General features: G+C 42.8%; 1 protein-coding gene across 3 annotated transcripts in view; it reads right to left on the bottom strand.

Moving 5' to 3' along the window:
- The window catches only part of LOC121877918 (neurexin-1-like), a 106,406-nt gene extending 80,280 nt beyond the window's left edge, over positions 1-26,126 (bottom strand). For all 3 annotated transcript variants that reach the window (XM_042383876.1, XM_042383878.1, XM_042383877.1), the window contains exon 1: positions 25,991-26,126. In XM_042383876.1, the coding sequence (XP_042239810.1) occupies positions 25,991-26,078 (88 nt within the window). In that variant the 5' untranslated portion in view covers positions 26,079-26,126. The remainder of the gene's footprint in view (positions 1-25,990) is intronic.
- Positions 26,127-27,222: the final 1,096 nt, after the last annotated feature.

Raw genomic sequence — 27,222 nt, 5'->3', positions numbered from 1 at the left:
CCAAGAAACGTACACACAAACATACATTTAATGTTATATAATCCTTACACATGTGGTTATCTATGACAAGATGACGTCACTAAGAGATCTGACGTCAATGAGAGGGGATATCAAACTCAGATTAAACAAAGACTTCACCACAAACAAACCTCTATCCTAATTACTATTACAACTCCTTTACGGATCTCTAACATCACTCTAGCAACGGGATTGATTGAACTACCTGTCTCTATATATATATACACAAACATGCATATAATCTCTTTGATCAAACATCTGTGTATGATCAAGACTATGTACCGAAGTTGACCAATCAGTGACAAGCCTCTGACGTCAATGAGTCATCTAAGGTAGCTCATTGGGTAACGATATACTCAGGTAAATAATATACATACAGGTGTCGTCTCATATCAGAAGCCGTCGACGCAGCATTGCTCAGAAAATCTATTGTTTTTTATTAATTTATATATAACTCATGTCAGCCACCAAACACGACGCCACTTCACCTAAAAATATAAAAGGCGGACGAAGGTGAAGTGTATGTCTTTTATTTTCCTCCATTGCATGTCTTTCATTTTCGTCCGCTGTTAATGTCTTTCTATATTTAGCAAAGGTGTTATTGTACTGCCCTGACGTATTAATTAATCCCATTTAGCGAGTCAATCCATAGTAGGGGGGAGGGAGAGAGAGAACACCCACTCATCTATCCTTTCCAACCCCCCACAAGAATGAGGCAACGTAGTAAAGAAAGAAGGAAGGGAGAAAGAAGAAGGAGAGAAGGAAGGAAGGAGGAGGAGAACATAAGGAGAAGTAAAATTGAAGGGCGACACTCACCACCTAACGACCCTCCCAACTGCCCCCCAAGTTGCGTAGTTGCGTATAAACAAGACCCGAGTGCGTCTTGAGTCCGTTTCACTAGGATAAGGGTAAAATGGGGTGGATAGTTTTAGTATTTTCTTCTTATTATTATTCGTTATTTTTCTCATTCTAATCCGGGTTTTTTTTCATTTTAATTCGCGTTTAAAAATTAGGTCACTGCGGCCTATACTGTACCGAGGTAAAGACACACACACACACACACACACACACACACATATGGTGAAAGAACAAAAGAGTGAATTATTAAGTGAATCCATGAGTGAGTGAGTGAGTGACTGACTGAGTGACTGACTGAATGACTGACTGACTGAATGAATGAATGACTGACTGACTGAATGAATGAATGAATGAATGAATGAATGAATGAATGAATGAAAATCCATCAACAGCATCACCCGGATATATGAATCCTTATACGAGATAGAAACCCATTATATATCAGTTTTAACCTCCCCCACCCCCTCCCCACCACACACACATACACACGCACACAAATACACACACACACTACAGGTGCATTAATGAAACAGGCTACACAAAGGGTACCGGACCATTTCAATATCTTTCTCTCTTTCTCTATCTCTCTCTTTCTCTCTATCTCTCTCTTTCTCTATCTCTCTTTCTTTCTGTCTTTCTTTCTCTCTATCTCTCTTTCTCTCTATCTCTCTTTCTTTCTCTCTATCTCTCTTTCTCTCTATCTCTCTTTCTTTCTCTCTATCTCTCTTTCTCTATCTCTCTTTCTCTCTATCTCTCTTTCTCTCTCTCTATCAAAGGAGAACATGATTGATTTTGGTCAATTATAACCCGCTTTACTGGTTAGTGTTCTTCTCCTATTCCTCTCCTCTTCTATCCCCTTCCTTCTTATCCTATCTATCCATTCTTGTCTCTTTCTCTCTCCACTTGATCACTGTTCCATCCTCCCATTCTCTTTCCATCACCATTCCACTTCCTCTCTACTCCATATCTTCCTTTCCCCTCCTACTTCTCTCTCTCTCTCTCTCTCTCTCTCTCTCTCTCTCTCTCTCTCTCTCCTCCCTCTCTTTCCCTCCCAATCTTTCGCGTCTATATTTCTTATAATTTTTCCTTCCTTTATCATCTATTTATCCTTACGCCACCCCCCATTCCCTCTTTTCTCCTCCTCTTCCTTCTCTCTTCCCTTGTCATTCCCTCCTTCTCTCCTGTTTTTATCTCTCTCTCTCCATCTTCTACTTCTCCTTTCCCTCTCACCGTAATTCCTCCTACTCTTCCTCCTTCTTCTCCACTCTTTCTCTATCTCATCCGATCCTTCCTATCTCTCTCCCTTTCTCTCCTTCCTCTTACTCCTCCCTCCTTCTCTCCGTCCCTCTCAATGCATTTTTCCTTCAATATCTCTCGCTTCCTTGATCCTTTTCACACACTCTAGACCCCGAAGTGCCTCTGTGATCCTTCATTTGCACTTTCATAGGCGAAGATCTGCCAGGCACTGTCAACAGAAGAGATTATCATAACAGTTCCCTTATACTAGATGTTACAACCAATCAATTTGGTCGAATCCTCAGGTGTGTATTGATGGGCAGGTGTGTCCAGAGTGCAGGTGTATCCCGGGAGGCAGGTATATCAGGGGAGAAGATATTGATTATATGAGAAATGTGGAAATATTCAGGTTGATGAGGATAGGGAAATGAGGAGAAGATTTGGGTAGTATGAGGGTATGGGGAAAGAAGGGAGAAATGGGTAATATATTCAGGGGATGGGGAAGGATGTTCACTATGGGGGGGAAAGAGAAGTGAGGAAGGAGGATATGGATAAATATATTCTGTGGATATAGATGGGGGGAATGGGGGTAATTTAATAGTAAAGGATATATGGTGGGGATGGGGGGAGGAGAAAGGGGAGGATAAAGAGGGAAGAGAGGAATTCCCCGTGAGGCTTTATATGGGAGAGGAGTCAGTGAGAAAGGGAGGGGGTGGTGGCTAGGGGTAGAAGATAGGAGGAGAGGGATGGAAGGGAGGTAAGTGGGGACATAATAAAGTGTGGAAGGGGAGATAGGAAACTTGAGGAGGTTGAAATAAGAGAAGAGAAGAGAAGGTAAAGAAAAATGCGGAATGGGAAAGAGGGGAGGAGGATTTGGGAAAGGGATGAAGAGGTCGGGTAAGAATATTCGGTACAACAGGAATGGAAAAGGAAGAGGAATAACGAGAGAAATGAAGGAAAAATGGAAGAAGATGTAGACCAGGAAGAGGAAGACGACACAAGGAGAAGAGGAACAGGAAGAAGGGCGAGATAAATATGATGGGGAAGACTGTACAGGAAGAGGGAAGGAAGAGCAGGAGGGAGGAGGGAGGGAGGGAGGGAGGGCTGGAGAGGGAGGGAGAGGGGAAGTAGAGAGAGGACCAGAGAAAGGGAGAGGGATAAAGAGAGGGAGGGAGGAGAGGGAGGGAGGAGAGGGAGGGAGAAGGAGAGGGAAAGAGAGGTAGAGAGAGGGACCAGGGAGAGTTAGTTGTTTTAAATACTTGAGTGAGAGTTAGACTAGGTTAATGTGGGTCATCAGCTGACTCCTACTTCCCTCTTCCTCCTCCCCCCCCTCCCACCCACCAGCAGCAGCAGGGAGAGAGAGAGAGAGGTCGATCAGCTCTCACATTCACTTACCGCTCTCACTCACCGCTCTCACGCACACCCAGTTACATCGGCACTAACTCCACAGCAGTGTCATTCACCCTCACTCACACTCACTCAATACTCTCACTCACTCAATACTCTCACTCACTCAATACGCTCACTCACTCAATACGCTCACTCACTCAATACTCTCACTCACTCAATACTCTCACTCACTCAATACTCTCACTTACTCAATACTCTCACTCACTCAATACTCTCACTCACTCAATACTCTCACTCACTCAATACTCACCACCAACACCACCACCACTCACCACTCAATACGCTCACTCACCCAATACCTCACCTACCCAATACGCCCTCACTCCACCACTCCTCACCCACCAAACTCACTCACTCACGCCTCACTCCACCAATAATGCCCACCACTCCAATACCTCTACCTCACTCAATACTCACCCACCAATACTCACCACCAATACGCCCACTCACTCACCACACTCAATACTCTCACTCACTCAATACTCTCACTCACTCAATACTCTCACTCACTCAATACTCTCACTCACTCAATACTCTCACTCACTCAATACTCTCACTCACTCAATACTCTCACTCACTCAATACTCTCACTTACTCAATACTCTCACTCACTCAATACTCTCACTCACTCAATACTCTCACTCACTCAATACTCTCACTCACTCAATACTCTCACTCACTCAATGCTCTCACTCACTCGAACATAACACTCTCACTCTCACCTACTTGCACTCTTCAACATTAGTCTAAAACAGCAGGTAAAAAACAGTCACCTTATGTGTTTGTCTTCAGCAACTATTAAAAAAACTTTTATCTTAATTATCTTAAATGCGTCTATCTTATGTGGCAATCTTGAGAGAGAGAGGGAGAGAGATGGCCTGGCCGGGAGGGAGGGGGATGGCACTGGCAGATGGCCAAGTCCTCCCTGCCTGTGTCACCACCACGTTATGGCCATTACAACTGTGTGTGTGTGAGTGTGTGTGTGTGTGTAAATGCATGTATGTATATGTCCTTGTTCAATTTCCCCACTACATATTTCCCTTCCATTGGGTTCTGTTATTCCCGCCACTGACTTTATAGTGAAGGTCGTACTGGTCGTTATAACCAAGTCGTACTGGTCGTTATAACCCGTAATACACCTCAACTCTTTATTTCATCGACGTTTGACATTAAAGAGATGGAATAAATATGACTCTGATGGTGCTTGTGTTTACTGGCTCTGCTTACTGAGGTTTTTGTTTGCAATCTTTATATCCAGTGGGAGATATTTTCGTTTGTTGTTTGCATTAAGGATAAAAAAAAAAGTCAATATGAGGTTGTTTACTTTGTGAGGTTAAGTAGTGATGATGTTTATGTGATGGGTCTCTCTCTCTCTCTCTCTCTCTCTCTCTCTCTCTCTCTACCCCCCCCCCACACACTCAGAAATAATTAAATCATCACAATGGGGGAAAACAACCAATATATTTTTCTCTCTACAAACGCCAATTAGAACACAAAGAAACGACAATTTTAAGAGAGACAATTTAATCTCACTCAACGAACACCTTTGAGCGATTAATTTTTCCATATTTACGAGCACACAAAAAGGGGGTTAGGTGAATTGGAGACAGACAGACAGACAGACAGTGAGTTATAAAAGGAAGAGATACAAAAAAATAGGTCTTGTTTTAGAAGATAAAAAAAATCCTTTATTACTGAAAGACAATAGTGTTTAAGGGGTGGAAAATACTGAGGTTACAATTACTGAAAAAAAAACAAATAATCCCAAACAATTAGACAACCTGTGTGTGTGTGTGTGTGTTTTAAAATATGAGTTAATGAATACTGAGAATTACTTGAATTACTTTGATCTAAAACACGTAAATAAACAATAACATGTCTCAAAGTAAAATAAAAATATTAATAAAAATAATAAACCTTAAATAGTGGAAGTGAGGAAATTAAAAAAAAATAAATAAAATTATCAATAGACGAATTAAAATGTTTATCGTTTAGAAACATTACATCGAGGGAGTTAGAATCAAAATGATGAATGTTAAAAAAAAAATAACATTCTTCTAAGAAACTGAAACGGCGGTGCAAACTGATACTGTTTATGTAGGCGGAAAAGTTACAGTACAAAAAAACAAAACGGAACAGTAAAATACATAATAATTACAGTGAGGTGAAGGCAGTCGAGATAACGTACTTTGTAAGATTACATAGTTTGTTTAGTGTAATGTGGTGCAGCAGTACAGGACAGTGTCTGTATCTGGTGTGAGGGAGAATAATCTGGTGTGAGGGAGAATAATCTGGTGTGAGGGAGAATAATGTGGTGTAAGGGAGAATAATCTGGTGTGAGGGAGAATAATCTGGTGTGAGGGAGAATAATCTGGTGTGAGGGAGAATAATCTGATGTGAGGGAGAATAATCTGGTGTGAGGGAGAATAATCTGGTGTGAAGGAGAATAATCTGGTGTAAGGGAGAATAATGTGGTGTAAGGGAGAATAATGTGGTGTGAGGGAGAATAATGTGGTGAAAGGGAGAATAATCTGGTGTGAGGGAGAATAATGTGGTGTGAGGGAGAATAATGTGGTGAAAGGGAGAATAATCTGGTGTGAGGGAGAATAATGTGGTGTGAGGGAGAATAATGTGGTGTAAGGGAGAATAATCTGGTGTAAGGGAGAATAATGTGGTGTGAGGGAGAATAATCTGGTGTAAGGGAGAATAATCTGGTGTGAGGGAGAATAATTTCTAGTGACTGGTTCATTGGTAAGGTCAGTAATTATAGTGACTGGTGGACTGTCTGGGGGGAGGGTGGATCACGCGCAAAAACATCTCCCGATAATGAAGGTAAAAAAAAAAACAATAAGGGCGAGAGAGAAAACAGAGGGTGGTGGGTTTGAGGGGCATAGTGAGGTGAGGGGGGGTTAAGGAGAGAAGGAGAAGGTAGGGAAGGGTAGAGAGGAGGGGAAAGGGTAGGGAGGAGAGGGAAAGGGTAGGGGAGGAGAGGGAAAGGGTAGGGGAGGAGAGGAAAGGGTAGGAGGAGGAGAGAGGTAGAGGAGGTCTGGGGAGACATACGGGCGGCCAGACGCTTCTCCCCGACATTTAAACCCTCGTTAAGGGACCGTCCAGCAGGTAGACAAGACCTCCGTCCACATCGTCCATCGTCTCAGGTGAAAATGTCTTGGGCTCGCGAGACGTTTTTTTTTTCAGCTTGAAGGTAGGAAGGGGAGGGGGAGAAAGGAGGGATGGGGAGGTGAAGAGGGGTAGGGGAGAGAGAGGGGGGAAAGAGGGGGAGGGGGAGGGGAAACGTCCAAATGTCTGGGAATCGTAAGACGGAAGAGTGAGAGATGGAATCAGTGAGATGGAGCGGTCATTCCCGTCACCCCTACACAGTTCCCTCACCCCTCTCCCCTTACCATCCTCCTCCTCCCCCCCCCTCCCCCTCTCCTCTCACCCCACACTCTTCCTCCTCACTCCGCTTAATTAAAAACCCAGAGTCGTCCTGTTCCTTGCTCTGCTACTGCTGCTGGAGGAGCTTCCCTTACGGAGCAACGAAGTTATTTACCTTGAAACTTGAAGACCGTGATTTATCTTTTACTCCCGTGTGAGAGGAATTCTTACCTTATGTGTCCTAACTCCTTAATCAATGGTGGTAATGCGAGACCAAATACTACAGGGTGTTATTTGTTGATATCTCCCATAGTTGCCAGTTGAGTCGTAGTTTCTAATTTCTTTTTTTAGGGAGAGGAGGAAGGGTCTCTCTCACTCCTACCACTTGGCACCACTGCGTTCAGCCGCCATCACTGCAGGGAAGGTTGGTGCCGCGGTAACCTCGTCTCTCTGGCTACTATCCATAAGAATTGTTTTACCTCACCAACAGGGAAGTTTTATTATACGTGTGTTGCGGGGAAGGTAGTGATGGTTGTAATATCTCTCTCTCTCTCTCTCTCTCTCTCTCTCTCTCTCTCTCTCTCAGTAGTCAGCAACACTCACAAACTTTGAGACCCACGAGAGGAAGAGACAGACCCACTACACGAGTTATAATTCACGAAGATTCTTACGTTAAAAAAAAATGTTTTATCTCGGGACCAAGGCAACACTAATTACGATACAGTCTCAGTGGAAACTCGACGCCATCTTGGACTGCCATCTTGATGAGAGAAGGTGAAATACATAATTTGGTCCTCGTGTCGTATTTTAATTGAGCAAGTAAAGGTACGTTCTCACATTCTCCAATTAAGAGAAGAATTGCCGTACGAATCTTTCTGAAAATCCACTTTGTATCGTAAAAGCGAACGAATACGATGGGTCCTCACATTCTCCAATTAGTTGAAGAAGAAGAATTGACATACGAATCTTTTTAAAAATCCACTTTGTATCGTAACTAAATTAATCCAGTAAGATTCTCTCATCCCCAATTAAGAGAAAAATTGACGTAGGGTCCATTTTTCTTTGGAGAACCCATTTTTAATCGTATCACAATTACATCGCCAATTACAAGATGAAGAATTGACGAAGGAATCTTTTCAGGATTAGGATCTTGCATGATGACGGAAGTCGTCTTACTAATGATGGCAACAGTACTAGGACCCAGGTGGTGGAGGTCCTTCAGGAGGGAGTGAAAAGGACTCCGGGAGGCAAGTCTACTGAAGGAGTGAATCCCAAGGGCGTAGCCAAGAGCAGGTAGAGAATGGGAAGGTAGGAGGCAGGTGAAATGGAATGGGGAGAATGGAAGTGGGGGGAGGAAAGAGGGAGAGGGAAAGGAAAGAGAGAGATAACTAGGATAAAGAAGAGAAAGGAGGATAGTAGAGAAAAGGATGAAAGGGGAATGGGGAAGGAGAGGAGGTTGAGGATAGGAGAAAAGAAGAAAGGAAGGAAAAATGGGATGGAGAGAAGTGGGGAGGGAAGAGAAAGAGGGAGGGAAGAAGAAAAGAGAAAAGATAATATTGAGGAAAGGTCATGTGTAACAAGACTAAACAGAATTACAAACGAGCCAAAGAGAGAGTGAAAGGAAGAGAAGGAGAATAAAAATGAGGAAAAAAAGGAGAATAAATAATGACAGAAAAAAGTGATGAGGAAACAGTGTGAGGAGAATCGTGGGTAAGAGAGAGGAGGACAGTGAGAGGATAAGAGGAAGGGAGTGTGAGAAGAGTGTGAGAGGAAGGGGAGAGAGCAAAGGAAAAGAGGAGAGATGTGGGACTCTGAGTACGTGGGGGAGAGAAGGAATAAAGTCCAGGAGTGTAACTGAAGGAGAGAGAGAGAGAGAGAGAGAGAGAGAGAGAGAGAGAGAATGTGCATCAAGCAACCAAAACATTATCAGAGCCATCTAGTGAGCGAATCAGACAACATGGACGCATCTCACTTAGCAAGTAATGACTTTCCCGTCTGGAAGATCTCCTAACTACATCGACCCACTATTTACGGAAGACTCGAGCGGATGGTGAGTGAAGAGCGATGGAGAAGAGGAGGCAAAGAAGAAGAAGAAGAGGAAGAAGAGAAAATAAAGGATAAAGAAGTGTGTGTGTGTGTGTGTGTGTATGTAAACTTTGGGCCATAAAAAAAGGGAGAGGTTAAAAGCGTACGCACATAAAACAACAACAACATTTAAGACGCATAACAGAGTTTCATGACAAACGTCCACTCAGATGTCTTTGTAGTATTATGCTCTTGGGTACAACACAATTAAATATTACCGAGACTCTGAACCACTCTGCCACCAAGTTAAAAAAAAAGACAGACTCTCCCTCCGTCCTCCAGTTAAGATGAGTTTAGGAGCTCTGTGTGTGTGGGGGTGAGAGACCTCACACACACACACACACACACACACACACACACACACACACACACACACACACACACACACACACACACACACACACACACACCCCGAACACTCAGCAAAACCCCAGCCTATCCCATACCAATTTACTGTCGGTCACATTTCTAAGAAAAAAACAAACACAAAAAATAACAATGTGGCAACCCAGCACTTCAACGGGGGTGTGGGGGAGGTGGGAGAGCGAACATTATTAACCCCGGGTTGAATTACGGCTATTGATGGTGATGAAGATTTGTAGCTTTTATTTCAATGGTGTTACTATTTGTTCATTACTGTCGTTTTGTGGTATTTACATTGTAACAGTTTGTTCAATGGTGAGTGTATGTAACGCTGTTCATTGTTATTTTCTTAAGATAACATTACGTAACCTGGATATAACGTTGTTTACTTAATACGTCAGCGACACCCGGATTAAAACAAATAAATAAATACTTTCTTATCATCCTTAGCTTCAAAATATTATCCCATACTATACCAAAACCTAACCTAACCTAACCAAAAACACACTCATCAACCGTAATGACACTTATAATAAGGCGCCAGTCTCTCCGTTACAGTAATTGCCACATGTAATTAAACGCCATCTTGTTAAATAAGTTCAAAGGCTGAGAGGAGTACATTGAGTGAGTGTGAAGTGACGGACCTTACTCAAGATGGGCGTCTGGCAGTCAACGATGACACATAGGTATTGGTGACCGCTTGTGTGTGTACGTGGATATCTTGTTGTAGGGTATATACGTACATGTGGGTGTTTATGTAGTGTTTATGTACGTATTTGTGTGTGGTTGTGTATGTAACGAGTGAACATGTGTATGACCAGATGCTGACTCTGAGTGCGGGAACCATATTCAGAATCAATGTATAATATTTACCCTTTACGAACAGGAAAGCTTATAAGCCTGATCCTTTGAGCCCTGATTGGTCGAGTTATTTGCCGTTTCCATTATTAGTTGGTTTTAAATGTCATCCTCTGTAAATGGTAGAGTCGTTCATCACGGCCCCACCAAATCCAAAACCAATTAATTACACAAACCCACTAACATGAGCTTCCGGCAGTGGACGCCACACTGCTCGTAAATGGACGTCGCACTTTGACTTATAACTCAAGTGATTTGGAGTGTGTGTGTGTGTGTGTGTGTGTGTGAGGGGGTCTTATCATGCTTACGTGTAATCTCCCAAATGATCTCTTTCGCTGTCTTCACACACCAACAAAGGATGTAAAGGTCCTATTTAGCAAGAAGAGGTCCCGTGACCAGGTCTTGCCCACAATAAATCCCGTCAACAGCAGCTGAGCCTCGTGCCTCCACCACACGGAGCCTCACGTGACGCAGTTCACATGTAAACAAACAACCCAGGGCTACCATCTGTTCCGTCAACACTCCAGCAACAGGCCCACCAACCTGCCCGTCAACACGACCAAGCTCCTCAAAGCTCCGACAAAGAATCACTCTCCCAGAACGTAACAAAAGAGCCTCAGAGGAGTGTGGGTTCCGTGTTTGCCATCCTTCTCCCCCTGGCCCAGTTGAGACAGAGATAAAAGCTCGAGTTTTAATAGTCTTACCACAGAGAGCAAGTTATCAAGACCCCCACCCACCCACCCACCCAAAAAATGAATCTTTTCGTAACTGAAGTGTATTGAGATTTTTTTAATTATTATTTTTATTGTTTTTTATTGGTGTATGCTGTTCCTTCACATGTAACTGGGAATAACATAAGGATGAGAGAACAAGTACAATCTCTTTCATCCTGGTTTATTATTTATGTTGTATTACAGGTGAATCTCTCCTCACCATCCTCACTCGTACACAAAACAACCTAACTTAAACCTCTCGTTCATTTTTTCCCACCGTCCCGTAAACCCACAATAGCGGTACAGAGGCAGTGGAATGCAAATACCTCAGCGTTAATTAAATACTCAGTAATTAAAACATCAATGACTGCAATCCGCTTCCATTAAGGTCTCGGTGTTAGCTTAGTTTCCGGGTTGAAGGCAGCAAGCAACCCGAGACCAGCTGCTGTGTTGAAGACCTAATGGTAAACTCGTTGACCTGGAGAAGGAACAAGTCACTGACCCTATCTGACCTTTATACACCGACCCTTCTGGATTCTAACTTTCTTCTTTCAGCTTTTCTTTGGATAATCTTTTCCTTCCTTTCTTCTTTTATTTATTAAAATCTTAAAATATTTTCCCTTTTGTCATTCTTTCATCCTACTGATCGCATCTCTCCTCTTTCTTCTATTTTATGATTATTTTTATTATTTTTTTTTACCCCAATTCCCTTCGGAGAGGTCATCGTAACTCCCCTTTCTTTTTGTCTATTGACCTCTATTGACGTTGCTTCTATCTGACTCTAATTCTATCCCTTGAGGTTACTACAGCCCCCTTTCTCCCCCCCCCCTTCCACCCCTTCCTTCCGGGCAGTGAGTGACCTCTGTTGACCTATGTTCTCTTCTCTACTGTCCTCACTCTCTCACTCTTTATTGTTGTTTTTCTCATGATGAAATTCCTATCAGTTATCGATCATGAGGTTTCTGCAGCCTTAAATGGATACCGGCGTAACTTCAGTACTTCCAGGGAGGGAGAGAGAGAGAGGGGGAGAGGAGGAATGAAAGAGATAGATGATGGATGGATGAATTGGATGGATGATTGATTGGATGAGTGGATGGATAGAAGAAAGGAAAGAGGGAATTAGAGATGGAAGGAATGGACAGACAGACAGACAGACAGAAAAACCCTAAACCATCCCAATCTCTTACAAAAATACAAACAAGTCTAATAAATCCCCCCAAAAATGATAAAACAACTTCCCAACTCCACCCACACCCCACACCCACCCACACCCCACACCCACACCCACCCCACCTCAAAAAAGAAAAAGAAAAAAAACACAATACAAAAACGTAAGTGAGATAAAACTGCTTCTCACAATAAAGATTCTCCCCAGACAACACTTCTCCTTTATTTCCTACAGCGAACACTTCTTTCCTTCTCTCTAAATGTGACTCAGAAAAGCGCCAGCAACACACACACACACACACACACACACACACACACACACACACACACTGAGAGAGAGAGAGAGAGAGAGAGAGAGAGAAAAAATCACATTATGAAGGCACTACAAAGGTGTTAATTCATCATAACATTAACCATCATCCACAACAAGGGTTAAAAATAGCCCGGGGGAGGAAACACTAACTCAAAAGAAGTCATCTAGATTCTCGATAACAGACAATAAATAAATAATAATTAAAATCCTCACCAATACAATCACAGAATTCCTAAAAAAAAAAAATCAATAAAAGAAATATTTGTTGTCACCCTTACGTTTAACAAAAGCCAAAACAATATGATAACTCAAGAGATGGCGTCCAACTAATCCCCAAAAAAAAGGCCAAACTGCGCCACGAAAACAACAACAGGATTCTTATAAAAAACCCGTAGTGAATAACAGCAACCCCTCTCAGAATAGCGAATAGAAGGTCTATTTACAGAGGGCTATATTTATATACGGTATGTATGTATATCCCCTTCAATTCAGTGACCTCCTCTCGGTGTGACCTTTGACCTTTCCTGACATGACCTGATCCTCCCCGGCTCCCTGCGATAATCTTTACTGACCCCGCCTCGCCCCGCCTCGCCTCGCCCCCGTCGCCTCTCTGTACCACTGCTGTTACTATTTCTGTCACCCTTCAGGCTGGAGGGAGGGAGGGAGGGAGGGAGGGAGGGAGGGAGAGAGGGAGCTTCAGAGTTCAGACAGCCTAAAAAAAAAATATATCACCTGAAGGATATTATTGACAGAACTCTAAGCTGGTGATTATATATTATCTATTTTTGTCATTGTGAGAAGCGGAAAGTTATATGTAGGGATTTACAAGCCTAGAGCACTCAAGGGGGAGAGGAGTGAGAAAGAGAGAGGGGTGAGAGGGGTGAGGGGAGGAAGAGGGAGGGGACGGGGAAGGATAGGTTTTCAATAATCCGTGACGTGTACATTGAACAGGACAGGGGGGGGAGAGGAGGGTAAGTGGTGGGAGGTAGAGGTGAACACGATCGGTCATTGAACACAGGCCCCTCCCCCCTCTCAACCCCATTCCACACCCATGGACACACACGTACATATAACCCCCCCTCCCACACACCCACTCCCTCACCCCAACCACTAATGGGAGGTGACGTGATCGTTGTCATGGTAACATCTTGCATCAGATATCACAATAATTATCTTAACAGTTTCCCACTTTTTTACCAGGCTCTTCCATGCTTTTTAATACCACCCTAAATATAGAAGTAGTAGAGGAAGTCGGGGAAGATGAGAGAGAGAGAGAGAGAGAGAGTTTGATTAATTACGGAGCAGACAGGGGAGAAACATCCTGAAATGCACACACACACACACACACACACACACACACGGCAGTATTTACAACAGAAAATAGAATCCACATCAGAGCCTAGTAGTGAATGTAGTGAAGTAACACCTAACGTTGTCACAGCCACCAGCATACTGTAATAAAAACCAATGTAATGTCCTATACACTCGTTCATACTGTGATAAAAATAAATCAATGTATACCCACAACCGTAACCCTGCGAATACCTGGGGGACAGACAGACAGACAGACAGACAGACAGACAGACAGACAGACAGACAGACAGACAGACAGACAGACACAACCTTAAAACTGCTGCAAATAAATGAACAATAAAAACACTCATTTGGTAAAGCACAAAATAAATTCTAAATAAGAAAAAAAAATATCTTAACTAAATAATATTAAAATAAATAAACGACTGTGGTAAAAAATAAACCCTTAAAGAATATATATATATTAATTGTATTTTGTTTAGTTTAATTACCACTATAATTTCTCTCCATTCCATTTTAAAATCGGATAAATCGGTATAATCTCTGACGTTGAAGTTCCAGAGGATTTATAATACCCCGATTTAACGATAAAGTAACCCCAGGATTTTTTTTTTAATCGTTTGTGTATTAAAATCTGGGTATTATTTTTCCATGACCCGATTTATATATATTAGACAAAAAAATGATTAATAGTGATGCAACTATTCCGAATTTAATAAATAGAAATAGCTGATGTTTTCTGTTTCATTGTCAGATTACTAGGGGGGGGGTCGGGGGGTGGGGGGGGTCGAGGGGGGGGTGTATTTCAGTAAGCTCTCCATCATAGATACAATTTATATGAATGTATATCACAAAAATCCAAATCATTGTAAATAACTTTGTGTGTGTGTATGTGTGTGTGTGTGTGTGTGTGTAAATGTAATTAAATACAGTGACACAAACAAAGGCATATACATTTACAAGCACACACGCACGCACACACGCACACGCACACAAAGGGGAGATATTCTGGGCGTCATATATCAGACTCTAAAACTGAAAGAAGAACCTTAATCTAGAGTTGTATGTTGAACGGTGCCGGAAGTCTCTTAGTAATATGCAGTTAAGGTGTCTGGCGAGTATGTTACGAGGAGGAGGAAGAAGAGGAGAGGAGGAGGAGGAGAGGATGAGAGAAAGAAGGAAGGGAGGAGGTGGAACGAATGAGAGACATAGGGAGGGAGGCGAATAAGAAGACGAAAAGGAGGAGGAGGAGGAGGAAAAGAAAAAAGAGGAGACCAAGAAGAAGTCCAGAGAGATATTGACCCCATCCCTCCCCCCCATCGTGAATCAACCCCCCTCTCATAATCGTGAATCACCCGCTACCCCCACCCTCCCTTCCCCTGTGAATCAATCCCTCCCCGACTAAATCACCCTCCCTCCTCTAGCAATAACCCCTCTCTCCTCAACCCCCTTCATGAATCACCCCCTTCACGTGAACTCCCCTCTTAAAAACTCCATCTCACACTCCTGATCATTGAGGGTAAAATGGCCGCCGTTTTTATGATGATGGAAGCTACTTGACTTGGCCAGCGATGGTGACCAAGAGACCTGGCGAGACACAGCGAGATATGGTCAAACTTGGCGAGATAAAAAGAGATACTTGGCGAGATAAGAAGAAACTTGGCGAGACATGAGTATATTTGGCGTGTTATGGAAAGACTTGACGTTACTTTACTTACTTTTATCACCTTCTCTCTCTCTCTCTCTCTCTCTTCCAATTATCTTTTCCCACCATGGATACAACAGAGAGAGAGAGAGAGAGAGAGAGAGAGAGAGAGAGATAATACTTCATCTCGATTTACAACCTACAAAGACGATGTGTGTGTGTGTGTGTGTGTGTGTGTGTGTGTGTGTGTGTGAGGGGATTAACTTAAATTATAGCCGAGAAGAAAGAAAGTTGCATTGCGAGGAGAGGAAATGGGAGTGAGAGAAAATGGAGGTGTGGGGAGATAAAATGGGAATGGGGAGAGAAAATGGGAATGTGGGGAGATAAAATGGGAATGGGGAGAGATAAAATGGGACTGTGGGGAGAGAAAATGGGAATGGGAAGAGAAAATCGGAGTCTGGGGAGAGAAAATAGGAATGTGGGGAAATAAAATGGGAATGTGGGGAGATAAAATGGGAATGGGGAGAGAATGGGAGTGTGAGAGAAAATGGGAATGGGGAGAGAATGGGAGTGTGAGAGAAAATGGAGTTGTGAGGAGAGAAAAAGCGAATATGGGGAGAGAAAATGGGAAGTTGAAGGCAAGAATTGTCGATTTCAGAAGAAGAGGAAGAACAAAGAAGAAAAAGAACAACTCCATCTAATAACCCAGCTAACAACTACTGTTAATAATCCCTGATAATAACCGGCTGCTAACAGGCTCATACATCATACTCACATGCTAATTAACTCTCGCTAATGAGCTGACACACACACACATCACAGTGTACTATAACACTCATGGCCTCTCGAAGCTACGAAATCCATCTGACAGCTAAACTCTTCCTCAAAACCTTTGACCTCCTAAAAGCTATAAGACTCTTCCTTGACTTTAATCTTACCTAAACCTAAGACTCTCCCATAAGCTTCGGCCCCTCATTAAACCTAAGACCTCCAAGGCAAAGACTTTCTATATCCTACCCACCCCCCTTACAGCTAACACCTTCCCTTCAGCATTAACGTCTTCAAAGGTAAAATAAAATATAAATAAATAAAATAAAATCCGTAAGCTATGGCCGTCCCATAAGTGAGTCGGGTAGATCAGTTTACACATCAGTAGAAGATGAACATTAGCGTGGCTACTCTCTCTCTCTCTCTCTCTCTCTCTCTTTCTCTCTCTCTCTCTCTCTCTCTCTCTTCCTCATCCCCCTTTCCTTCTTAATTCTCTTCACATCTTATATCTTACTCATTCATCATCCTTGTTTCCAGTCCTTAGTTCTCATCTTCTTTTCTTCCACCAACTCCCTCTTCCACTTGCTCCTATCCCTCTTACATCTTTCTAATTCCTATTCCAACTCTCCCACTCCCTCTTCCACTTGCTCCTATCCCTCTTCCTCATCCCTGTTCGCCCTTCCCCCGACCCCTCACATCACTGCTTATAATATACCCAAACAATTCATGCCTTCCTATACGATATACGCCGTCTTAAATCCCACCTCCTTGTTAACTCTCTTAAAAATGTAAGGCAGCCGTCACGTTGAGCTCCCCTTAAAACAACTTCAGTAGGTCGTTAAGTTAACACGATGCCAGGACTAAACAACCCCCATTCAGTTGTTGGGACTCTGTTTACATCTCCATTAACAAGCTGCTCATCTCTCTCTCTCTCTCTCTCTCTCTCTCTCTCTCTCTCTCTTTCCTTCATTTTACTTCTTGTCATACACACAACATATGACCTTATTACAAAGCTTCTAATTACCGAACTACACCATCCAACCTGTCTTAACGATCCTCCCGCTCTGTTCTTACAGGAAAACAATCGTCATCCATCGTTTCAACCAGTGACAAGGTCGTTAACGGGAGTGCCAAAGAGGGTGGGAGGGGGGGCTATTCACTCATTACCCACAAACCATTTGGCACTGGACTTATGGTACTGTCGGTGATGATGGTGGGGAGAGGTGGAGGTGAGGGGTAGGAGGGAGGGAGAGGTGGAGGTGGGGGGAGGGGATAAATCAGGTGTTGTATTGGTTAATTAACGTGACAGGTAACAGCAGAGGTGGCAAAGATGAGAGGTGTAAGGAGAGGGAGAAGGATGAGAAGGGAGAGAGGTAAGGGATGAGGAAGGAGGGAGGGAGGGAGTGTGTGTGTGTGTGTGTGTGTGTGTGTGTGTGTGTGTGTGTGTGTGTGTGTCCACGACCTCAGTAACCAAACAATTAGCCAAGTAAAACAAATCCACCAAATTCACACCCAGTGACACACTCCTATGACACAGAACCAAACTATGGAAATAAACAAAGTCAGTTCACACACACACACACACACACACACACCTAGCCACCTAGCCACAACAGTACCCACATAACACAGCCAGCGAAACCCTCTTGGGAAGGTAGTGGAGAGAGAGGGGAGCTGGATAAGCTAGTTTCACAAGTCAGTCTCAGTGACACACATCCTCGAGGCTGGAGGAGCACGTTTTTAAAATTTTGACAGCATCGAACCTAAGGCGCTTACTGTGTGTGGCAGTCACCCTAAGACTCCTCCTCCTCCCACCCCGCCCACAGGCACTAGACAGCCTCCCAAACTGTTAATATACTCCTAAAACACTACTCCAACACTCTCTCCAACAATGATCTATTAACATTACCTACACACTCTATCCTCTTTGAGACTATTTCTCCAAACTACCTCCATCACTATGCTACCACCACGACTCCTCCACCAACATTTCTCCGATCACCACTACTCTTCGTTATGACTACGCCATTTTCATCATCACCAAATCACCACAATCACCACCACCACTCACTCCACCACAACCACCACTCACTCCACCATCACCACGACCACCATCACCACGACCACCATTACCACCACAACCACCATCACCACCACAACCACCATGGCAACCACCAACACCATCACCACCACTCCACCACCAAAACTCCTTCTCTTCTTTTCGTAAAATACCGAGACAAATGGCCAGGAGTAAAGAGGCCCGACAGGGTGGTTTTGTATTCCCTCAAGGGCGCCGCCCCTGGGCCTGTAATTCCTGCGGCCGCGTCGGAGTCTTAGCCAGGGGATCCTCCGCCTCGCTCCAGGACTCCCGGGGACTTGGGAGAGTAAAGCCCCGAGGATAGAAGACGAGGAACACCTTGTACTTGATAGTCTGAAGGAGTAGAGTCCAGTGACCTGCCGGCTGGGTGGGCGTGGGCTGGAAGGTGGGTGGGTTGGAAGGTGGGTGGGTTGGAAGGTGGGTGGGTTGGAAAGTGGGTTGGAAGGTGGGTGAGTAGGAGGGTGGGTGGGCGTATGTTGAAGGAAGGTAGGTGGGTGGGCGCGGGTTGGAAGGGTGGGTGAATGGGTGGGTTGGAGGTGGGTGGATGAGTAGGTAAGGGATAAAGTGCGTGAGTTAATCAATTGGATCAAATGATTAGGAGAGACCTTAATTACACCCCTAAAGGGAATCATGGTGGTGGTGGTGGGCAGGAATCATGGTGGTGGGCAGGAATCATGGTGGTGGTGGTGGGCAGGGGTCATGGTGGTTGTGGGCAGGAATCATGGTGGTGGGCAGGAGTTATGGTGGTGGTGGGCAGGTTAGCGACCCACTTCCAAACCTAACGTACCTTAAAAATCTCTTTCATGTTTCATTTCTCCTCATAACACCACAACGTAAGCTAGACTTTCATTCCCGTACTGACTTGTCTGATAACGTTCAATGGCATCTGGTGTGACCTCTACTTTGACACAGTGTAAACTTAACCTCTGACCTGGATTAAATTCCATTGTGACCTGATCTAAAACGCAAAATTCCATCCTGAATTAACACCACTTAGATCCGGGTCACGTACGAGTAAAAGAGAGATTAAGGGAAACTGTGTCAAAGAATCTGTGTAGAATCTCAAGTAGAATTTGTAAGTAGCTGTGGGTACTTATAATGTTACTTTACACACCATTGTGGTTTATTACTTACTACTTTACAGGCAACTAATAATAAACGTATTATTTCTTTTTCAGCTCGGGATGAATTAAAGCCAACACAATTTTTTTTTTAATATGCTAAGGTGAAAATTATATCCGGTCATATTTGAAATAATAACCAGTTAAAGTGAAAATTATATCTGGTTAAGATGGAAATTATATCCGGTCAAAGTGGATTTTCTATCACGTCAAAGCGGAATTCTTAAAACCACTCGGGCCATATTTCCTTGTATTCACTCGCAATTAATCCACATATCGGGACAAGTTTCACTCGTTATACACAAACATCAAAGACATGTTATTAATTAAAAGAACGGTAACACCAAGATCAAAGCCGTTCTTGTACTGTTACCGGATTAATGAAGGAATCCGGCGTCGTATTCAGCCGTTCAAGCCGTTCTCTTACAGGTGATGGCTATGAATGTTGTTATTGTTTTGATGGCAGCCGCTTACGTTATGGCGGCGTTCGGGGGAGATGTTTACAGATCCGTGAGCGTTCGTGGATGTAAGGAGATATAATGATATGTCACTGAATTAGCCACGCCGCTACTACTACTACTACTACTACTACTACTACTACTACTACTACTACTACTACCATCATATAACTCACCTACGACAAATCTTGAAAACTACCACACCTACTACCATTATACTTACTATTACTACTACTACACCTCCCCACCCACCCACCCACCCACCCACCCCTCACTCTCTCCACACCCACAGCACCAGACATTCTCCCTCTCCTGAAACCAAATTTGCTTAATGGAATCGTCGTGTTTTGAGAGGACGCTACCCAGGAAGCGGTAATTTACATGCATTCCAGCCAGCGCCTCTGACGTAAGAATTCTTTAAACACCATGAATGAATTTTAAGGAACTAATTGTGACGTTAACGGAACACTTAGGTATGTTTTTTTCAGACTTACGGAACATACACTTATATATATATAATTACTTTGAGGTTAAATAAGTTATATATAAGATCAAGATGTAATTACGTTAAGATAAAGAGCATGTGAGGTTAATGAACTCATAGGTCAAGGTCAAAAAGGGTCAAATTTAAAATCGGGTCATAGGCTACACGTTAAGTACACGGAAAGTGTCGCTGAAGTCTTGCTATTTCAAGATCACACACACACACACACACACACACACACACACACACACGAACAAGATCAATACTGACAAAATTATCCAAGGCTAGAGTTAGGTGGCTTTGGAATACAGGTAAGACCCAAATATAAGACAAGACTCCAGGACGATAAAGTACACACACACACGCTACGCACACACACATACATACACACACACACACACACACACGCCACAGAAACATTTAACTCTGAAAATAACAACGACTTGGACGCTGCTGTTATGTCGCCCGAAAACTCGAAGATTTATATGACCTGATATTTCGACTCGTGACGTCATAGTGTGGGAGTTCAAGGGCATTGTGGAAAGTCAAGATTTGTGACCTGACGTTTTTAGTTCGATTTGTGACGTCATCAGGGTGTCAGCTATGAGTGGTCAAAGTTTAGAATTGAATTTGATAATTATAAATCTATCTATCTATCTATCTATCTATCTATCTTCCTTTACCACCACACACCCCCTTCCCCCCACGTAATTCTATCCCCTCCATCCATCAATCTAACTTAACTCTTCCCCTCCCTAGCCATCTATCCATCAATCTATCTTAACCCCTCCCTCCCCACCCTTTCCACAGTGTTTCTATCCTCTCCCACCTATCCTATTTCTCTATCCTCGTTTCGTTCCCTGTGGCTCCTCCCTCTTCCTTTACCATCCACCAATAGCAAGCCAGAAAAGTTAACCATCAATTTATATCAATTCCCTCTGTGTATATCCTGACATATACCGCTGCGAGGTATGGAGAGGAGAGGAGGAGGAGAGGGGAAGAGGAGTGGGAGGAAGAGGGGAAGAGGAGGAGTGGGAGAGGAAGGGGAGGAGGAAGAATAAAAACAGGTGGAGGGGGAAGAGGGGAAAAATAGAAAGAGGAGGATGAGGAGAGAAGATTAAAAGAGAAAGGGGAAGAGAAGGATGAAGCAGAATCAACATGAGAGAAGTAACAGAGAAGAGAAGAATGATGATAGAGAATCTCTCTCTCTCTCAATACAAATGCAATTCCTTCCTCCTCCTCCTCTTCCTCTTCCCTCTGGCTTACAGGAATACAAGTAGCCAATCAAGATGCCCCCCTCCCCACCCCCCTCCCCACCCCCTCCTCGCCTACACCACACACGTGTTAAAAAAAAATACATCGATAAAATAACACAGACTAAACTTGTTGCTAAATATATAATAATTAGATAAACGATAATAAAGTAGAATAAGGGAAATAAGTAGAGAAATATGTAATAAGTAAATAAAGATAAAATCAATGAAATAATATAATGCTGAATATACATACATTTTAGCATACACCTTTTGCCTAATTACTCCTTACCTTTTTATCATCTTGTCATCCTCCTCGTCTTAATACCTCACTTATCTTCCTGCCCATTCACTCTCTTCCTCTTCCTTTCCTGTCTATATCCTCTCATTCTCTCAACCTATATAACCCTCTTTTCATATTTCCCTCACTACCCGACACAACCACTACCACAGTCACCTCAGCTCACTACCACCGCCACTACCACCAGCTGGCTTTCTTACTACCCAACCAACCACAACCACTATCCTTCCACAATACCTACCACCATCCATTCTCCACACCACCCCTACCTACCTACCACCACCACAGTCTCCTCCACACCCACCACAATGACTAATTCACCCTCATCCCATAGTCCCCTAAACAATGGACCTACACCTTAACTACAGACAATAGCTAGGAATTCAACACGATGGATGACAATGGCGATGTTAAGGAAGGACCCACAAAAAAAAAGAATGTCTGGTTGGGTATTACAACACCTTTTCTTCCTCCCCCCGTCTCCTCCTCCTTCTTCTTCTTCTTCTTCTTCTTCTTCTTCTTCTTCTTATTCCCCCCTGTCTCCTACCTGCTCCTTCTCCAACCCCTGCATCTTCCTCCTCATCTTCCACTTCTCCGTCTCCCTCCTTCCTCCTCCTACTTCCCCCATCTCCTTCTATCCCTGTGTCTTTATCGCTTTCTCTTCCCTACTCTCCTCCTTATCTCTTATCCATTTTTTTTATTCTTTATCCCTATTTACACACACATACACACACGCACACACACACACACACACACGCCATCACCTCACCTACTCACACACACACAAAAAACCTTAACGACTGCAAAACCAAACCCATCACATAATAACAACAATGAAAACACCTTCCTACCTCTTCCCTCCTCCTCCTCCTCTCTCTCCTCCTCCTCCTCCTCCTCCTCCTCCTTTTCCTCCTCCTCCTCCTCCTCCACTCCTCCTCCTCTCTCTTCCTCCTCCTCCTCCTCCATCTTCCTCCTCCTCCTCACTTTGGCACTGAACTCTTCCCCCAAAAATCAAAACCTAACCTACTTTTCTCAGCAGTAAAGGAGAGAGAAAGAAGGGGGGGTGGGAGAGTGTGTGAAATGCAACGAAATTCCTTCAATTGCGAATCAAGTGCACATAGTCAATTTAGGTTCGCATCTTCAACACGAGACGAGCTAAAACTTCTTCCTTACTGCGCTCTGGAAACGTTCTTACCTTACTCTTAAAACGTTCTTACTTTACACACGTTCTTATATCAGTTGCAAAGACTTTTCTATTTAACTCTTAAAAGTTTTCACACTCTCATCTTGAACTTAATTCAATATAAGCCTTCTTACTTAACTAAAATCATCCTTACTTCACTATAAACACTCTTACTTTACCATAAACACTCTTACTTCACTATGAACACTCTTACTTCACTATAAACACTCTTACTTCACCATAAACACTCTTACTTCACTATAAACACTCTTACTTCACTATAAACTCTCTTACTTCACTCTAAACACTCTTACTTTACCATAAACACTCTTACTTCACTATAAACACTCTTACTTCACCATAAACACACTTACTTCACTCTAAACACTCTTACTTCACCATAAACACTCTTACTTCACCATAAACACTCTTACTTCACCATAAACACTCTTACTTCACTCTAAACACTCTTACTTCACCATAAACACACTTACTTCACTATACCCCGGTGCAAATCAATCATCCTTACTTCACTCACAAGAACTTCAACTAAAGTTTACCTCACTCTTACTCTTCCTCCCATCCTGATCACACGAAGGAGACGTGCAGAGGAGAGCACTGCCTTGGAGGAGGAGGAGGAGGAGGAAGAAGGAAAACCAAGAGAGGGAAGAAAAATAAGAGCAAGAAGAAGCAAAAAGAGGAGGAGGAAGAGGTGCTGAAAGAGGAGCAGGAGAAAGAAGAGGAAGAGAAGAAGAAAATCATAAGGAGGAGGAGGAGGAAGAAAAGAAGGAAATCATAAGAAGGAGGAAGAGGGGGAAGGAGCAAGAAGTCATAAGAGTGAGGGGGAGGAGGGGTTCATAAGGAGAAGGAGGGAGGAGGTAATAAGGGGGGAGGTGGAAGCCATTAGATTTATTACGAGTGTTAAAGTGTTAAGTCGTTAATCTTACGTCCGCCCGCTGCCCAACACCAAAGGTTAAAATATCATACCGCAAAAAAAAAAAAAAATATTTGGCGTTCGTAAATACCCCCCACCAAAAAAATCTTGATATGTATATTTATTCAATTTTGTGAACCTCAAGTGGTTATAAATATAATAAAAAACTAATAATAATAATAATAATAATAATAATAATAATAATAATAATAATAATAATAATAATAATAATAATAATAATAATAATCATAATCATAATCATAATAATAATAATAATAATAATAATAATAATAATAATAATAATAATAATAATAATAATAATAATACCATCTTTTTTATTTTTATTTTGACCAGCCCAAGAAATAAACTCTAAGGGAAAATATTACCACATATAACTAACTAACATCAAAATACATTCTTGGGGTGGAAAAAATATTGCAGTTTAGGGAAAAAAAAATTCACTTGATATATATAAATAACTCATCGACCTGAGCGTCCCCGTGAATAAATCTCCCTGGATGGTTCACTTCACATGCATATGACCGTGGAAAAATGGCTACCCAAATAAAAGAGCTTAATGACCCGGATATTACACGCTAAATAAAATCAACACACAAATAACCATAACTGCAGTGGGTTAGGTTAAGTCATCTGTTAAGGATCATTTGTGTATAGAGTGTGCATACGAGCTTCACCCCAAGCAACCACCCCCTCTTCCTCCTCCTATCCGTCCTTATTTTCGTCTCCTCCTCCTTCCTTCTTCCTACTTCTCCTCCCTCTTCCTACTTCTCCTACTCCTTCCTATTCCTCCTTCTCAGTGTAGGAAAATATGTAAGCTTCTCTCGTTTAGGAAATTTAACACAATATTTACTAGCAGACAACAAAAGCTTAATTTTTCAATACTGTTTTACGTTCCCGCGTTTTCTTTAGCTAAGTTAATGTTTTTCGGTTGTACAGAAAACGTATTTGTATATATACTGTAAAAATATATATATATACTGTATATGTGTATTTCCTTTTCGTGATGATTTTTTTTGGTATTTATATCGTGTGCAAAATACATACACACATTTTCTAAATTCAAAGAAAAACATTTGTTGAACTGTTCTGTATAACGATGTTTTATTTATTTTATTTATTTTTTATAACTCGTTTAGGGTAGTGAACTAACAGCACAGTTTGACCTACCTATCTACCTACTCTCTCTCTCTCGATGAACCTTACGTGACCTTTTGATGACCGCTATACAACCAATCACTTTATATTGCCAACACATTCTCGGCCTTTTACCTCTGTTGCTGACATTACAATGGTTGCATCATACGGCAATTCTTGTGACCTTTCTTGCAATACGTGTTTTTGTCCTCCCCTCCAATGTACTGCACAGAGGAACAGCCACTGACATTATCAACGGTGTGTGTGTGTGTGTGTGTGTGTGTGTGTGTGCGTTCCGAGACTTCTACAGGAAAATAAGTAATGACCTTTTTTCGTAATGGACCTTCAGCCCCTCTAACCCAGGACATAAAACAGGGGGGGCAAGTACTGACCTAATCGCCCCTACTTACGTCCAAATGACCCTTTACTTCAACGGTAAAACCATTAATAACTGTTTTCATAATGGAACTTTTTCACTCTCCACCTCATAACTTAAACGAGGCAGCGAGCACTGACCTTATCACCCCCACACTGGTGTCTAGAATGGCGCCACACCTCAACACCATAATAAGTCTTAACCTTTATTAATGGAATTTTTGTCACACTCTCATCCTCTTCACAACACACCATCCGCCCCTCCCTCACTTCCCCTCCAAATTCACCACAGGAAGTAAGCAGTGACTCCTATCTTCTTCACCTGTGTCCTCAGCACCACCACCTGTATTCATTCCCTCATTGTATCTAACGAGAGATTACAGACTCTTCAGCGTCATTCTTTCTCATAATGAACCCTTAATGCCCCTCATGGCAGACCTTTCTCATAATTCACCCTCTTGAGTTTTTACTACCTGGGGTTATAAACAGGGAGAGGGACACTGACCTTTCTCACAGTAGGGACCTTCGTAGTCGACGAGGGAACAGTCACAGAGGGGGCCCTGCTCTCCCGTGTAGCACCGGCCGCCGTTCATGCAAGGGTCATGCTTCCTGCAGCTTCCTTCGTTTCTTTCCTCTCGGATACCCTGTAGGAGAGGAATGGTCACTCATTAGATCATAGAAGGCGATGACGATGGGTTAGGTAGATTAGGTTAACTTCTCTTACACACCTGAGAAGATAATTTATGGTAGAAATAGGAGGGTGACTCTGAATACGGGAGGAGATACTTGGGATTATGATGGTGTTTTACACTGTGGGAGGCGTCGACGAAGGGTTGAAGGGAGAATTATTCTCACTTTCTTTCCTTCACATACACTAAGGAAGGAGGGCGAGGAAATATGCTTTACTGTAGAGTCACCTTCACCGCCCGTCGCCCGGATACAACTGTGGGAACAGATAGACGTCCTTATTGCACGAGCGAGGCGGCGACGAAGGGCAGAAGGGGAGGTGCTGTTATTACCCAAGGGAGGACACCCCCAATAAGTACAAGAGTAGACAAGGGAAATTAATTCTTGTGACTTTGAATAAGAGGTTTGTGTAGGATGCTGTGGGGTGGGTGGCGGCCATGACAGGGGGGACGATGCGTCATATAACATGGGCCTCACGTATAATATGCCAGACGGCGGAGCAACACACAGCACGAGGACATAGAATATAAATTGATCAACTGAGTGAGGGAGAGAGGGCGGAGGCCTACAGGGGCGGATGGGAGAGACGTGAAACATTGATTATTATATGGGACATGTAGGGCGGAAGCTGTTTGTCGGAGTCCATGGGGAAGTGGGGGAACTGCTGCAGCATATGGGGAGAGCACTACCTTCTATGGGGAATGGGGGTAATGTTGCAGACTATGGAAAATGGGCAGATTATTGCAGTCTATATGAGATGATCATTGTTGAATTTTGTGGGGAAACGGAGACTTAGGAGCTTGTTAGCAATGTTGAAAATGACGTAGTTTATGATATCGGGAATTGTCGTGGTTAATAATAATAATAATAATAATAATAATAATAATAATAATAATAATAATAATAAACAAATAACTCTAACTAAAAACTACGCGATTGAAGACAAGAAAAAACTACGCCACTGACATAGGTACTAGATAAACCTCCTAATTATGTTTTCTTTCTAAATAAATAATGTTAACCACACAATACCCCTCAAGAGAGAGAGAG

This window comes from Homarus americanus, unplaced genomic scaffold (assembly GCF_018991925.1).
Source record: "Homarus americanus isolate GMGI-L3 unplaced genomic scaffold, GMGI_Hamer_2.0 scaffold42391, whole genome shotgun sequence".
Taxonomy (NCBI): Eukaryota; Metazoa; Arthropoda; class Malacostraca; order Decapoda; family Nephropidae; genus Homarus; species Homarus americanus.
This window is presented reverse-complemented; position numbering and strand designations above follow the sequence as displayed.